The 16,081-nt window shown below is 53.3% G+C and overlaps 7 protein-coding genes across 7 annotated transcripts; 4 read left to right on the forward strand and 3 right to left on the reverse strand.

The window, feature by feature from the left end:
- Positions 1–1,446: 1,446 nt before the first annotated feature.
- J4E83_000640 (uncharacterized protein) lies at positions 1,447–3,008 on the forward strand (the record flags this gene model as incomplete). The annotated part of the gene is made up of 4 exons (XM_049327601.1): positions 1,447–1,731; positions 1,786–2,120; positions 2,173–2,592; positions 2,660–3,008. 4 exons carry the CDS (start codon positions 1,447–1,449, stop codon positions 3,006–3,008), a joined length of 1,389 nt encoding a protein of 462 aa, XP_049193746.1.
- A 445-nt stretch (positions 3,009–3,453) lies between these two features.
- J4E83_000641 (uncharacterized protein) lies at positions 3,454–4,715 on the forward strand (the record flags this gene model as incomplete). The annotated part of the gene is made up of 2 exons (XM_049327602.1): positions 3,454–3,602; positions 3,818–4,715. 2 exons carry the CDS (start codon positions 3,454–3,456, stop codon positions 4,713–4,715), a joined length of 1,047 nt encoding a protein of 348 aa, XP_049193747.1.
- Positions 4,716–4,848: 133 nt separating this feature from the next.
- Positions 4,849–5,733, reverse strand: J4E83_000642 (uncharacterized protein; the record flags this gene model as incomplete). The annotated part of the gene is made up of 1 exon (XM_049327603.1): positions 4,849–5,733. One exon carries the CDS (start codon positions 5,731–5,733, stop codon positions 4,849–4,851), a length of 885 nt encoding a protein of 294 aa, XP_049193748.1.
- A 591-nt stretch (positions 5,734–6,324) lies between these two features.
- On the forward strand, positions 6,325–7,972 carry J4E83_000643 (uncharacterized protein; the record flags this gene model as incomplete). Its single annotated transcript, XM_049327604.1, has 4 exons — positions 6,325–6,452; positions 6,498–7,247; positions 7,295–7,889; positions 7,940–7,972. The coding sequence occupies 4 exons, from the start codon at positions 6,325–6,327 to the stop codon at positions 7,970–7,972; spliced, it is 1,506 nt and encodes a 501-aa protein (XP_049193749.1).
- Positions 7,973–9,510: 1,538 nt separating this feature from the next.
- J4E83_000644 (uncharacterized protein) lies at positions 9,511–11,740 on the forward strand (the record flags this gene model as incomplete). The annotated part of the gene is made up of 3 exons (XM_049327605.1): positions 9,511–10,914; positions 10,965–11,117; positions 11,252–11,740. 3 exons carry the CDS (start codon positions 9,511–9,513, stop codon positions 11,738–11,740), a joined length of 2,046 nt encoding a protein of 681 aa, XP_049193750.1.
- A 414-nt stretch (positions 11,741–12,154) lies between these two features.
- Positions 12,155–14,544, reverse strand: J4E83_000645 (uncharacterized protein; the record flags this gene model as incomplete). The annotated part of the gene is made up of 3 exons (XM_049327606.1): positions 12,155–12,466; positions 12,530–14,381; positions 14,432–14,544. 3 exons carry the CDS (start codon positions 14,542–14,544, stop codon positions 12,155–12,157), a joined length of 2,277 nt encoding a protein of 758 aa, XP_049193751.1.
- Positions 14,545–15,319: 775 nt separating this feature from the next.
- On the reverse strand, positions 15,320–15,628 carry J4E83_000646 (uncharacterized protein; the record flags this gene model as incomplete). The annotated part of the gene is made up of 2 exons (XM_049327607.1): positions 15,320–15,586; positions 15,623–15,628. The coding sequence occupies 2 exons, from the start codon at positions 15,626–15,628 to the stop codon at positions 15,320–15,322; spliced, it is 273 nt and encodes a 90-aa protein (XP_049193752.1).
- Positions 15,629–16,081: the final 453 nt, after the last annotated feature.

Below are 16,081 nucleotides of genomic sequence, written 5' to 3' on the forward strand. Positions count from 1 at the left end.
GCATGCAAGTCAATGCAAGTCATGACTACATCTCGAGGTCACATTTCGAGCTGAGCCTGAATACGGCCTGTGATGCATAGTCGTGCAAAGCGCTGCGTGGGACGAATTCAGAGGACATCGCCAGCTGAGTGACACGAACGACAGGAGAAGCATTAGCAGCGCGGCCGCCGTTCTAGACCAGATGAGGGGTGAGGGTGATGCTCGTCTGCAGTATGTGGCGCAGCTGAAATGGCAATAATTCGAAATCAACAGCCTGCGTTGGTCATTCTCGTGTAGTAGTGTATTTTGCAGGAGGCCTCAAGCTGGAGGGGTTCTCGAGATACTAATGCACTAGTGGGGAAGCTAGTTCCTGCACTCCGCTCATCACACCCGCACCTGCAGTCCGGACGATGATCCGCAAGGCAGGCTTGCTCAGCCTTACCCGCCGAGGAATCGCCTAATGCGTATCCGTCCTGTGCGAAGGTGACATCGTGCAGCACACACGCATTACCCAGCTCAGCCATCTTGCCAGACCAAGCTGATTAGATTACGCACCGTTCCTGGCCATCTCTCAATCTGCATCTTCCAGTGGTTTATAGCTAATTGGAATGAATAGCGGGTATCATTCGGGCGGACCGATGTAAAGCACTACAGACCTGATCTCAGCTATATTCCATCAAAACAAAATGCGCCACAACCTTGGAACTATGGATCGCGAAGCTGTGAAGCATACCTAGGTCACAGCACCGGACTGTAAGTCCACATCACGAGAAAAGAGGGGGCCAATTGCGCGAACACTGGACAGTCTCATCGGTGCTTGCAGCCAGTCGCAATGTTTTCTTTCCCGACTCGTGGATGTTTGCAATAGACAAGTTCTATGCAAATGCTGGGACCGCATGCCAATTCCGGTTCTGACAGCATTTGCAGATTCAAGTCAATGCACTCGTGGCAACTTTTTCTAGAGAGCGCGTCCTTCTGACTTCGCTCAAGCCCAGCTCTCCCACACCATTGCTAATCAAACTCGGACATATGTCACATGTTCGAAGTTTAGGCTCTCGATCTGGCCGGTTGCATGAAGCTATACACCACCGACGCAATCAAACTCAGCCTGTCGAAACGGCGCCTCTCGATGCGACGTCCTATACTCGCTGTACTTACGCGGTGTGACTCTGCGACTTCTCGTAATTGTGGCGCCAACAGATCAGACAGGAGCTGCGTCTTCAGCCAGCCTCTTGACTCCTTTGCGTAATCTGCGGAGGTAGAAAGAACAGACCATCGTTACAGAGACCTGAAAATGTATGCACAAAATGGTACTAGTCTACTTTGGCCAACTCTCAAAGGTCAATCACATATATAGTTCCATTGTAATCACAAGAAAACAGCAAAATTACCGAAAGCAAATCATCACTGTACCTTATATCTTACTATACACCCACTTTTCCAAGTCTCTAAATCTTTCTATCAATCATGGCTCAAGACCAGGCCAACAAGTCTTTTTGGCTTGCATACTGCGATGCCATCAAATCTCAACTTGGAGACAAGACCGGCGAGCATACATCCTACTTCTTCAGTACCAGAGCTCAGCGTGGACCACCCGCTGGACCGGCGAGTCTGATCGATCCGATGTACGCCAACATGGGTATCTACGAGATCGGCGACAGTCAACTGTACACCGACAACTTGTTCTACGCCCCTACCAAGTCGAAGTCATACTCTCGTGCGCTCCTGGCATACATGGAACATGTTGACCTTGTAAGTACTGAGATCGCCTGCATTAAAGAGACGAAGACTCACATGAGGAATTAGGGCGAAGCACCCACTTCTACTAACAAGCTGAACTTGGCCACAGCAATGCTCAACCAGACGTCAGCGAAAGAAGCATTTGATGCCGCAACAGAGAAGGCACAAGCAGCGTGGGACAAACTCAAGGAGAAACCAGAGTTCATGGTTCCGGGTGACACATGGTTCACCTGGAAGAGCCGTGAGCAAAAGCAGCTCAACTCGCTAGAGTCGAAGTACAACAGCTCCGTATCTGCTTTCGACTCTGCTACTCGAGATGTCTTCGGTGACATGGCAAACTCGTACATCCAGGACAAGCAGCGAATTCGAGACGCTATATACGGTGTTACACCGTCCCCAGGGTGAGTTGAATAACGTATCAGTAAGACCTTCAGGACCTGACAGCCCATTCAGCTCCAACATGCCCGTTACGACGCTTGGAGCTCAGGATGCCGACGCCATTGTGAGGCAACTTGAGAAGGACGGCGTCGTGGCACCACCCAAACATGACTACTACGTCCCACTGTACTCCGCCCCAGAGTACGCCGGGCAAGTGGCAGATTGGTTGAGCATGGCGAAGAAGGAGAACAAGCCGCGCGGTGAAGCAACTATCGACGTCAACAAAGGCAGCAAGGTGGACGAGAAGAGCTTCACGCATACCAGTGGAGGCGGTGGCGTGTCAGTTGACTACGTTCCCTGGATCTCACTGGGTGTCAACGCCAGCGTGGACAATAAAGAGAGCTCCATGTTCACTCACGAGGACCAACTCAAGACTACCCTCACTATGTCTTGGGACGACCAGTTCCGAGCGATCAACGTTAACTCTGGTTCATGGTGCGTGTATCCCATTGCCTCCGTTTCCTTTCAGCACATTACCTAGACAGCTACTTACCAGATACAGGGACATCCGAGGCAAAGATGCCTACAAGCTCAAGAGCGGCGCCCCGGAGGAAGTCAAGGGCCTGGCTCGCGTCGTACAGTTCGTCATCGTCTCGAACCTCGCCTTCGAAGTTCAGTTCTCCGGCAACACGATCAAGGAGTTTGACAAGCAGGTCTCAAGCGCTGCATCCGGTGGCGGAAGTATTCGTCTCTTCGGCATCCCCATTGGCATCAATGCGCATGGATCGAAGGATAAGAGTGACACTACACACAGGGCCGATTGGGACTCCGCCTCGGGAAAGCTTTCTATCAAGCCTACACCCGACGGAGGCTTCGCTAGCATCATTGCAGTGATTGGAGAGAAGGTTTGATGAGTGAATGCGGTGGTTGGAAGCTGAGTGGAGAAGGGACGGAGGGGATCATCGGGGCGGCAGGTGCTTCTTTTGCCATGTATTCAGATTTGCTCCCAGAAACTTGCCTGTCATTACCGGTAATGCAATGTTGTTTATTCCGCACTCAGCCAGACGATGCGAAGCCGCGTGTGTACCAATGCACATGCTCCGATGAAGGAACGCAAACAGGTCGTCCTTTGCCCAAGCTTCCTTGCACGCCAAGCACACTAATCCCAAATCATACAAGCGCCACGTGCTAAAGCCGCATTCATCAACCAATCACTCCAACCATCCTCAAGCACCTCCACATCTTCACATCAGCTTTCGTTCCCTTCCAAGCACTCTGCATTCGCACGAACCTAGGTCAATCCTCAGTGTAAAAGAGTTGGAAGTCAAAGTCAAGAGCTGGGAACCACAGGTCAAAATGAATCAAAACTTCCAGGGTGCGCCCGATCGGGAGGACATCAGGCTGTTGGACCAGCTGCGCAGTCAATTGATGCCGATGATCAAGGGTATGGAACGGTTGCAGGCCGAGATGCAGTACAAGATGAGTCGGGGCGAGGTTGTAGATTGGTAAGTGAGCGGCTGATAGTGAGTTCACGTTGGGATGCGGGTGTGTTTGTCTACAGCTTTGTCTCGTGACGCGTCTTCTGGTGTCATCTTTTCGCGTCTCATACCTGTCGTACGCGCGATAAGATATCTCCGTTTATTGTGTTCCTATCAGCCTTGAAGTGCAGAACTTGTACTATCATCGTACCCAGCGGGTCAACGTGCTGACGAGAAACCAGGCCCCAAATCCAGCAAACAACCAGGACAGTAACATCCTACCTCAACTCAATCCATCTCCTCATAAACGGCGGCTACCGCCACCAATCCAAGCTCGTCACGCAAAAACATCACATTCCATCCAAAGATGCCGCCGGCAACCCCATGGTCGACAGCGCGGGCAATGCAGTCCTCGTTGAGCGAGACGTGCGACGGAGAATGACCAGCATACAAGCTCTACCAACCAACACCGCAAAATTCGAAGCTCTCCATCCATTTCCCAACCCTTCTTTCCCGATGAATGCCGGAGGCGGTATGGCAGCAGGAATGGCAGGCACGTTGCTACGAAAGAGGCTAGAGCCCATGGAGGAAAGCTGGGTCGAGGAGCGAGTCGGAAAAGCATCAGAGTGGTGTTTTGTGCCCGAAGAATGGGGTATCGCGCCCCGCAAGCCAGACGCAACTACCACAGCCGCCACAGAAGAGGAAGACGACGAAGACGCCGTGCCCGAGTCGGAACGACTAGACTCTGAAGCCATCCCTACTACCCGCGTCAAAAACGTGCTTTCCGCGGATGAGATTGTAGATCTCTGGAAACATGCGCATCAAGAGGTTTTCGACATCAAGTATCTCAGGCAGAAGTATCCGGTTAGTTACCCGGATCCTGGTGCGCAGGGTGCGGATGATGGTGAGGAAGAAGGGGAGGAAGGCGATGAGGACGAGGGAGAAGAAGAAGAAGAGGAGTTTGAAGATGTCATGGATACGTCTGGGGGAGCGGAAACGGAAGAGAAGGATGCAGCGAAACCGAAGGTGGTGAAGAAGAAGGTTACGGTAGGGAAGTTGCCGGTACATGAACCTGTGGATGGGGTACCGGTGCTTTCGCTTGGGTTTGCGCATAAGTTTGCGGAGATTGGTGAAGTATAGGAACAAGGCGCTTCTGACATCATAGGAGATGAGTGTAGTATGGTAATAGCGTTCATTCTAATAAAGACGCCTGGGGTATCATGATTACTGCGCCTGACACCCTAGCCCACTAACACAAGGACTGTCCATACGTCTACTCAGGTCTGAGCGCATACATCCTGACAGGGAACAACTCCCTCGGCATCCCTCTTTGTTGCTCCGTCGCCACAATCTTCAGCCCCGCCTCCTGGAACAGAGCCCTGAACGTCTTATCTGACCGCGTGACGCTCGAGTCTTCATCGTCGTAGATGTCCTTGTGGTGGATGTCTGTAGACATGTTCTCCTTGACTACAATCCAGCTCCGACTTGTCGCATCTCCTTCTGCCGCCTTCTTGAGGCCTTCGCCACATCTCCGCATGTAGACAACGAATTGGGCGTCCGTCAAGTGTCCGACACACCACTGGTTCCAGATCACGTCGTATGCGCCCGGCTCTGGTATCCAGTCTTGCAGCCCCAGGTTTATGACTTCTCCCACCTGGCCCTTGCCAGACTTTGCGTCTCCGTCTCCGGCGTACTCGCCATTTCCTAGGCTTTGTACCAGCTCATCTGTGAACTTCTTCACTGGCTCTACTATATCCACTTGTTTACTGACGCCCAACAGCAAGCCTTTCGTTATACGTCCGATGCCCGCGCCACAGTCCGCCACACGATCCAGAGGCGGCAGCGGCTCCCTAGAACCTTGCGCCTTGCCCCGGCGCAATTTTGTGAGGAAATTTGAAGAACCCTGCAGATCGATGCGCGAAGTTTGGGGAAACCCGCCGAGCATGCCATTGACGTCTGGCGAGACGTTATTCCAGTATTCGAGCGAGTGGGCAACGTCTATCGAGGCATCGGGGCGTTCGGCTTCGGGGGTAACGGGGAGCGTCGCTTCTTCCACCATGTCTACGGTGGGGTCTGCGAGGGCGAGAGGGAGCGCGGCGAGAGTCTGCGGCAGTCTGAGTAAGTGGGTTTGTATCTTTGTGGTGCTGCCTCGCGACATTGTGTGACAAACGTTGGATTGCGGCCGGTGTGTAGTCGGTGGGGAGTCTTGGTTTGCGCAGGATCGGGAATAAGAAAGTTGTTGGATGCGCGCGCTGGGGTTCTCGTGGTGGTGGTGGGGTAGCGACAGGGCTGTTGCCGACTCTGGACGCCGACGCGTCGCGCGACGACTGCCCAGCCCGCTTCGCCTACTCACATGACGGCACGCGTCTGTTCAGCCCGTGGACCTCGGGGACGTGTCGCATCTATAGCCGTGGTTGATAAAGTTGATGAGAGAGGCCGATACTGGGACGACGGGTGTCTGAAAGGGGCAGTTGCATGCGGATAAGCTAGGTACGGGCATCGATGGCGGGGTCCACACTATCAAGGGAAGCTACGGCTGTCCCGCGGGTCGTCATCAGCGTCCTACATGTCTGCAGCCTATAGATAGCTAGCTGTCTCCTCGCCGGCCTGGGAGATGTCCTGTCTCTACTCCGCCCTCACTCGCGCTTCACTTCGCTCCAAACCATCTGTTCCCTTTCAAACTTCCATACGCAGAGCTCCTACAAGTTGTTACCGTCCCTTGTGGAGACACTACAGTACTCAAACCAACATGTCTGACCTCTTCGTTGAGCTTACTGCGCCGAATGGTCGCAAGTACCAGCAGCCGAGAGGTCTCTTCATCAACAATGAATTCGTCAAGTCAAAGTCGGGCGAGACTATCACTTCGATCAACCCGAGGTACGCTTGCTGTTTGCCTTGGTAGCTATGACTAACATGGTACAGTGATGAGAGCGAGATCGTCTCCGTCTATGCCGCTGGACCCGAAGATGTGGACGATGCCGTAGCAGCTGCACGGAAAGCGTTCAAGAACCCAGATTGGCGAGACATGGACACCAATGCCCGAGCTGACCTTCTCTACAAGTTTGCCCAATTGATCGAAGAACACAAGGAAACTCTGGCCACCATCGAGACATGGGACAACGGCAAGCCTTACTCTGTCTCGCTGAACGACGACTTGGGTGAGGTTGTTGGCACTATCAAGTACTACGCAGGATATGCCAACAAGATCCACGGCACTGTCATTGATACCTCGCCTCTCAAGTTGGCTTACACAGTTCGTGAGCCTCTTGGTGTCTGTGGTCAGATCATTCCATGGAACTTCCCTCTTGCAATGGCGGCGTGGAAACTAGGACCTGCTCTCTGCACTGGTAACACAGTAGTCTTGAAGGCAGCTGAACAAACACCCCTCTCTATCCTGTACCTCGGAAACTTGGTCAAGGAGGCTGGCTTCCCTCCTGGTGTCGTCAACTTCATTAACGGCGAGGGAAGGAAGGCGGGTGCTGCTCTGGCCCAACATCTCGACGTCGACAAGATTGCATTCACAGGATCTACAGCCACAGGAAAAGAGATCATGAAGATGGCGGCTGTCAACATGAAGAACATCACCCTTGAAACAGGTGGTAAATCACCTCTAGTAGTCTTTGACGACGCAGACCTTGATCAAGCAGTCAAGTGGAGTCACGTTGGCATCATGTGAGTCGTATCTACATTGTTCTCCTGACTGAGCTCACACCATGCAGGTACAACCAGGGTCAAGTTTGCACAGCGACATCAAGAATTCTAGTACAGGAAGGCATCTACGACAAATTTGTTGAAGCTTTCAAGGAGCACGTCAAGACCACTTCTGTGGTCGGCGACCCCTTCAAGGACGACACATTCCAGGGACCACAAGTCACCAAGACGCAGTTCGACCGTGTCTTGTCGTACATCGAGTCTGGCAAGTCGGAGGGCGCCACTCTCATCGCAGGTGGAGAAGCGTACAAGAACGCCGGTGGCAAGGGCTTCTTCGTCTCACCTACCATCTTTACCAACGTCAAAGACAACATGAAGATCTACCGCGAGGAAGTCTTTGGTCCTTTCGTCGTCATCAGCTCGTTCAAGGAGGAGGAGGAGGCGATCAACCGTGCCAATGACACAACATACGGTCTCGGTGCAGCCGTCTTCACCGAGAACATCACTAAGGCTCATCGCGTTGCTAGACGTATTGAAGCGGGCATGGTATGGATCAACTCGAGCAACGATTCCGATATCCGTATTCCATTCGGGGGTGTGAAACAGTCTGGTATTGGCAGAGAGCTGGGCGAGGCTGGTCTCGAGGCATACACCAACAAGAAGGTACGTTACGCTAGCAAACTCTCATGCAGGTCGAGCTAACATATAAATAGGCTATCCATGTCAACCTAGGGAATAAGCTATAGCGGACTCGTATGGATGCGATGTCAAGATGCTATCGATAATACTGGAGACTGCGGCGATGCATGTGGCGTCTTGCATACACCAGTCTGGTCACATGTGCACCCAAGATATCCGCCCTTGGCGCCACGGCTTGGACAGTTGACGTGATGAGAAGGTGGAGAAGACTACCTCATGTTCATTTCAAAATGCAAATGTCGGTGTAAAGCATGAATGATGAGGCTTTTACTTCATTGACACGTGTGACGTCGTGCAGCACGCGCTCAATTACCCCTTGGGCAGCAGGAGAATAAATGTCGCAACAGCGGGATTTCTGCAGTGGCCTTGGGCGCATGGGTAACTGTGTTTCTGCGCCGCACGGCGGAACAAGAATGCTTGCGTAAGCTCTCGAACGTGAGTGGCGGAGCGGTGGGGTCCGAGGAGCGTTGTAACTGCAGCAGCTTCGTTTATTCCCATAGCTTGGGCGAACTGCTGGCAGTGGGCCCATGGTGATGCCGTTCGTGGGGTCAGTGGGAGTGGTTTTCTAAAACGTGATGCGTGATTTGCAAGTGACACCCATGGATCGTGGGCGCCTGACTGTCAGCCGTGGTGCGTGTCAACTGGCCATGCCGGCATCCGTGGTGTCTGATGTGTCGGTCCAAGGACGTGGTCGGATATACCGAGAAGAGGCGGCGGTTCGCTTTGTGTGCCCAGTCGTCATCCTTGTCGGCTTGTCCTTGGCTTGGCAGCCTTTCGTCTCCAACTTCGCTACCGTCTGCGGCGCTCTCTCTCTCCGCAGCTTTTGCCCCTCTCACGATAGCCGTTCCAGCAGTCGCGCATCGCTGTGATCTCCGTGTTGTTGCCGTCTAGGTCGTGTACAGCCTCAACGCCGGGGTTGTCTGGGCTTCTGCTAGTCTGCCCTCATTGATTGCGCTAGTGTGCTTCCAACGCTGCTATTCACCGGTCCGCAGAGCCCGAAGGACGCCAGCTCGCCCACCAGCGTCACTGCCCATGCCCTGGCTGCCACTAAGGTTTGCGGCTGACATCGCAACTAAATCCCCGCTCTGCTCGCGTAGACGTTGATATCACCGCTGCCACGACGACGCCCGCACGCAGACGCATCAGCACTGCCCGCACACCGTGAGCCTGCCCGACCCGCTCACAGCCCGCATACCATCGATCTGGCGCGCACGCTGGAAGACGATCGCTCCCCCGTCGCCTCGCCCAGCCTCGCCTGCCAGTCTCCGAGGCAGATAACGACAGCGCCGACGGAGGCACGCTTCCTTGCTTTTCTCGCCCGCCTGTACCGGCCGCCCTAACACCGTCTCTGCGCGCTGCCTACCTACTTCCTCACACATCACCTGAGAGCGTGTTTGCACGTGGCGTCATCGCTCCGAGACATCCTGGGAAGGCGCCAGGGCTACCATCGGCTCGTGCTTTCACTTTCCAACCCAACCCGCCGCCGCCGCTTCCCCAGGCTGTGAGACAGGACACCACTGCTCTCACCAGGCATACACACACCCTATACTCTCTCCACACGCTCGCTTAGTCCGCAACCCTCATCATGGGTAACCAGCAGTCGAGCGGCAAGGACAAGAAGGGCGAGAAGGGCGGTGCCGACGGCGTACCTCTCGGTCGCGAGTATTACCGCTCTTTTGAGCGATCCGACACCAAAGACTCTACCCGCTCCCTTCGCAACTCATTGCGCAACAAGATCCCCGGCACTGGCAAATCCGACAGCCCACGGAACTCTATTGCCGCTCTCAACGACTCCAACGGAAAAGCTGACAAGTCAGATGCAGCTTCCACCAAATCAAGAGGCTCGCGACGTGGCTCGGTCGCTTCAGCTTCAGCGACCGCTCCCACAGAAGTAACTCCGGAAGCCGCTGATAAGGCCGAATCAGACCAAGACGAACCGCAAGCACCGCCCTCACCTGTTCACGGCGCAACACTCGGAACGGGACATGAAGGAGTGAGCAAGGCACAGAAAACCGGCGAAGTCGACCACGTCTCGGACGTTCCGCCGACGGGAGCAGCACAGCCTTTGGCCTCTGCTCAGCCGGGAGAGTCGATTCTACAGAAGAAAGACCAGCCCATCCCCAGGCTTCCAGAGCCCCCCGCGCCCACTGATGGTTCAGGCTCCCCCATGGAGCTCACCGCGCTCAAGACCATGGATCTTGACGACATGATCCAGCGACTCTTGGATGCAGCGTATGCTGGAAAAGTCACCAAGACGGTCAGCTTGAAGAACGCTGAAATCTTCGCCATCTGCTCTGCTGCCCGCGAAGTCTTCCTGAGTCAGCCCGCACTGCTCGAGCTCGCTCCTCCTGTCAAGATTGTTGGCGACATCCATGGCCAATATACCGATTTGATCCGCATGTTCGAGATGTGCGGATTTCCTCCCAATTCGAACTACTTATTCCTCGGCGATTACGTTGACCGCGGCAAACAGAGCCTGGAAACTATCCTACTCTTGCTCTGCTACAAGCTCAAGTTCCCCGAGAACTTCTTCCTCCTCCGCGGCAACCACGAATGCGCCAACGTTACACGTGTATACGGCTTCTACGATGAATGCAAGAGGAGATGCAATATCAAAGTCTGGAAGGCTTTCGTGGATACATTCAACACACTCCCTATTGCAGCTATTGTTGCGCAGAAGATTTTCTGTGTTCACGGTGGGCTGTCTCCAAGCTTGTCGCATATGGATGATATTAGGCAAATCGCGCGACCTACCGATGTACCCGACTATGGCTTGCTGAACGACCTCTTGTGGAGCGATCCTGCGGATATGGAGAACGACTGGGAGTCTAACGAAAGAGGCGTTAGTTATTGTTTTGGAAAGAAGGTCATCATGGAGTTCCTCGCAAGGCATGACTTCGACCTTGTTTGCAGAGCACACATGGTGGTAGAAGATGGCTATGAGTTCTTTACTGATCGAGTGTTGGTCACCGTTTTTTCAGCTCCAAACGTAAGCAATGTCATATACTCCACAGTCACACTCATGCTAACACTACCCAGTACTGCGGCGAATTCGACAACTGGGGCGCCGTTATGTCGGTTTCGGGAGAATTGCTTTGCAGTTTTGAACTTCTCAAACCACTCGATTCGAGCGCGCTCAAGAGCCACATCAAGAAGAGCAGGAACAAGCGTCAAAGCATGCTCAACTCACCAGTACGTATCGCAGCTGAGCTTACTGAATTCTTGTTTAATTCAGGGCTATCTATTGCATTTATAGCAGGACTGACTTTGGCTTGTAGCCCGCACACTACGCACCTCAAAGTTACTAACCTTGTACTTTGGTGTAGGATGTCCAAGACATTCCCTCCCCTGGATCTCCGATCATCGCGAAGACGGCAACGATACAATACGAGGAAGATGTCCAGGAGCCCTCGGATGCTGTGGAGACAACGGGCGAATCGATGAGACGAGGTCTATCCCAGAGACTGCGACGCGTACGGAGGAGGCCTGGACTAGAACAGCTGGGCAGCCAAGACGATGGTGCTGCCACAACAATCCCACGGAAACATGGGCACAAAAGAGCGAATACGTGGGCAAACGAGTGGAGCCATTCCCCCACGCTACCCACGAGCCGTAGCGCACCACTGCTTTTGCAACGTAGACTACAGACTGACGCGGGGACCGCGGATGCAGAGAGACGAAAACAGAAACTTGAAGAACAGCGAGCCTTATGGGAATCAACCCTTCCTCGGATCATGTCCGACCACGTTGGTTATTTCTCCACTGGACATCATCTCGATTACGTGTATCCTGAGGAGACGCCACCGCCGCCGTAAAAATATTCGTGTCCGGCTGTCATTTGGGAACCTGTCTTGGTCACCTAGATCTTATCGGCCAGTCCCACGCCACAACGCTACTTGCTTCTTTTCAAAGACACCACGCAGCTTTTTCGACATTCTCATCTCTTTACTTTACTTCACTCTATTTGTTTGCGCATTGACAGGCGTCGGCGTACCGTGGCATGCTGCATTGCAGACTTATGGACTACCAGATTACGACTGCTTGGATCGAAATGTATATTTTCTCTGTATGCTCTGGTTGCGACAGTGACGGGTGTTGATAGCATACTGATGGCACACCACCGTCTTTTGAGTAATATTATTCTCAACACTACCACATCAAGCTTCTTTGTCAGTGAAAATGATAACTAGACATATGCTGCCGACGTGAACATGACTGGGATCACTGTTCTATTCCGAAGCTGGACTAGGTGGTAGATCTCCTGTCGCCCAGTGACTGGGACTACTTCCCATCACATACTCCATGGTACCTCCTTCCTCAAAGACATCTTCCCAAGCCACCCATGCCTTGTCCCAAGTCTCGCCATTGACCTTCAGACTCTGCACATATGGCGCGGTATTGCGATCGCCGCCATCACTGAAAGCAGTAGTAACAGTAAGTTTCTTCCCGTTCCCAAGATCAAGCGTAAGTTCTGAGAACCATGGGGAGAGAATGAGAAAAGTTGTCTGGCCCGTCACTGGGTATAGACCGATCATCTGCCACTACATGCACTGTTAGCCATCGTCTCCAGCAGCTATCAAAATAAGACTGAGAAGATGACTTACGAGCAAATTCGCCTCCATAGCTCCGGCATCAGAATTCCCTGGCAATCCCATTACCCCCGCATTGTACAAGTCTGAAACACCCCTACTCCGCTCTACACTCCTCCACTGCTCCCCCTTGACGAAGTTATAGAGATACGGCGTGGTGAAACTAGGTTCGTTCCCGGCGTCAAAGAAGCCCAATTCGAAGATTCTGTTCAACCGATCTACAAACCTCCCATCGCCGCCTATTTTCTTTATCAACTCAGCGACGTCGTGGATAGCATTCATACTGTAGATCCAACTATTGTCTTCATAGTACGCGTCGGCCCAGTAACAGCCGCCGCAGTCGGCGGGGTCTTGTTGTACGAAATCGCCGTTTGCGAGGCGCGGGACGAGGAAACCGGTGTGGTTGTAGGAGGTAGCATTGGGGTTCCACTGGTTACGCCAGTTGCGTGAGCGGTTTAGATAGGTTTCTGCTTCGGATGTTTTACCCAGGCCCGCGGCGACGACGTGGACTGCGTAGTCGTTGGTTGAGTATTCTACGGCACGCGATACGGCGCGGGTAAAAGCTGGTGTTATGTATCCGTACTCGAGCCAATCTGGGAGTGCGCCTCGTCCTTCTTTGGTCGAGGAATCAGGGGCTTGAGGGTCGAAGTTGTTGGGCGGGACGACTTCGGCGTCTGTACGCATAGCGGCGAAACCATCGTCCCAGTTTAGAGCGCCCCGGACGCCTTTGATGTAGGCGTCTGCAAGCACGTTATCGGCGTTCGATCCGCCTTGTACGCGGCCGTTGTAGTTTGAAGACCGGGCGTCGGGTAGGAAGCCATCGTGGCGCCAGACGTCGATCAGCGAGCGGAGGAACTCTTCGTAGGCGGTGGGTTGGAGGATGTGGAAGAGTGAGGTGTGACAGCGGTGTGTGTCCCAGAAGGTGAAGATGTCGTCGTAGTAGGGTTCGGTGGAGTTCCAAGATGGGTTCTCGCCGGTTCGGTTCGAGGGGATGAGGAAGGCGCCGTAGAGGCTGCTGTAGATGAGGGAGAGATCAGAGGCGTCGAAGGAGGAGGTTTGGATTTTGCTGAGGATTTCGGTGTTCCATCTGTTCTTTGCGGCGGAGACGAGGGTGGTAAGTGAGGTGTCTGGGGAGATTTCTTCTAGGTTTGAACAAGCCTGAGAGGTAGAGAGAAAGGAGATACCGACGCGGGATGTTACTTCCGGTGAGATGAATGTGAAGACTCCACCCAGACGAGCAGTTCCTGATACTGGGGTGTTTGTTGCATTGGCATTTCCGTTGAAAGCCCGTGATCGTACAGGCTGCTTGCTGAACCGGCCACAGAAATAGATTGTCCAATCTGGTGACAGGTTCCAGCCGTTGTTATAGATACCAGAACCTTCATAGTGTCCATCTTCTTCGATACTGAAGCTACCACCCGAGTAGTGTTGTTCCCACCCAAGGCCTCTGAAACTGGGAAGTACGTGTGAGACATCGACTACAATGGACGACGCTGTGCCGTTTGGGAAAGAGTAAGTGTAAAGCCCGGCATGTTCGGTCGCACCTAGTTCTACTGTGATCCCGTTTGCCAGCGAACTCTTGTAGTAACCAAGACTCCCTTGATCTGGCGATGCTCGTGGCTGGGACAGATCTGCAAGGGGGTCCGGCACCTCACCGACCACTGGCATCTGACTTACGACGCCGTATTTTGGCGCTCCTCCTGTCCCAGACTCATGCATCATACTGAAGCCGAAAATGTTGCCTTCGGGGAGGTACCCAGAGTACGCGTCGGTATTCATAAACTGAACGTCAGGTCCAAGCTTGACCATTGCGAAGGGTGCGGCCACGACCCCAGGAAATCTATTTCCTCCGCCCTGTGTTCCTTGACTGATGATAGCGGTGAGCGCAGTGCAGATGGCATGGAACCTGCTACTTACAAGACATTGACATGTTTGCTGTAATCCAGTTGTGCCTGCACAGATCCGGTTGAGATTAGTATGGAACAAGCACAAATGCCTGTGAAGAACGACGATCTCGTAGGAGACGACATCTCTGCAGTCGCAAAGTAGAATATGCCAAAATACAAGGTAAAGGTGGCGATTTTAACAGAGAAGTAAACAGTACGCGAGAGGGTGGCGCTCGGTGTGTTGCTAAGTATGGGTCACCACCATACCAACGTTCTCGGTACCGCCAAATCAGGACTCAACGACGCGTATCTCAGGGAGTCTGAATTCCAATGACTGATTACTGCCTTTGCGTGGAAGGATGGCGCAGTTTTTGGTGTGGCTCAACTGTGGCTAACACGTGCCGTGGGTGCCGTGTATGCCGAGCGGTCCGGACGGGTCAAGCAATATAGGGGGCTGAGACGATGAGAGTAGTGAAAGAACAGGACTGAGAGCGGCTAAAACTCGAATATAAGGCATGCATCTTACCATCTACCAGGCAATGTATGCTGTACCATGAATGTTGGGGCGCTGTAACGAGAGGGCCTGCTGACCAATGAGAGCCCATGATCCCAACATGTGAGCGACAAGTCGCCAATGTGTTATCGACACCTGCAGCACCGCTTAGACAAACAGGCATGTCTGACGTAGATGTCCGCTTGAAAGCCTTGTAAATGATGCAAAGTTCCCGTTCTGCTGTGATATCGAGTGGCAGATGGTCAGTTTCATCGTTATCATTCGACATAGATGGGCCGAATGCGACTAATCAACACACGGGATGACAGGATGCATCAGGACATACACTTCGGTCCCGCAACGGTAACGGATCTGTGTGTTCGTGCCCGAAGAGGGGTTCTTGACAGGGCTGCGCTGGCAAACATCTCAGTCTTTTGACCAAGCCTCAAGGTTCTGAACAACCGGGTTTCTGCCACCCCGTGTGATGATCCAAACAACATCCTCATCGCTATCGTTGACCTCTTGATGCTCTGCATAGGCTGGTATGAGTGCAAAATCCCCTGGTACTAGCTCTTGTCTTTTACTGCCGTTCGTTCCGCTGACTAGGGCGCCATGACCCTTCGCGGCGTACACGATAGTATCTGCCAAGGTCTCAGGTACCACTCGTATAATCTTGCGAAATCGCTCGAGCGCCTGTAAAGAGAAAGACGCGTGGAATGCAGAACGTACCCTCATCGCCGTGGTGGTGAATTGCAGAAGCTGTATGCGGTTTTGCGATCATGACTGTCAACGTCAGTAGTCGAAGTCTTAGTGATCATATCAGCCCTACCAGTTCCACAGATCTGGTCCGACATGTCTACGATTGCGGGCATGCGAATCATGCCATCAGTTTGGGGGCCGTCTGGGGCTTGGATCTCAGATCCCTTCTTTATCTGGACTTGTCGAGACATCCTGTGTTATGCATGCGTTGAGTTATGAATAGGATGTGAGAAGTTGTCTTCATGGCTGAACATGAATGCGCATCGAGTTCTTGAAGGCGACGAAGAATGACGCGGTCGTGATGCGGAGACCCCACGAAGCGCGTTGGAAGGACGCGCCATAGCTTCGTCGGGACTCCTCGCTCGACGACCTGGGGCATCCCCTGCGTTTGACTAGGTGCCAGAGTAATCCATGCGACGGCTCGCTGAG

Source organism: Alternaria metachromatica (genome assembly GCF_023757995.1).
Source record: "Alternaria metachromatica strain BMP 0045 chromosome Unknown scaffold_1, whole genome shotgun sequence".
Lineage (NCBI taxonomy): Eukaryota > Fungi > Ascomycota > Dothideomycetes > Pleosporales > Pleosporaceae > Alternaria > Alternaria metachromatica.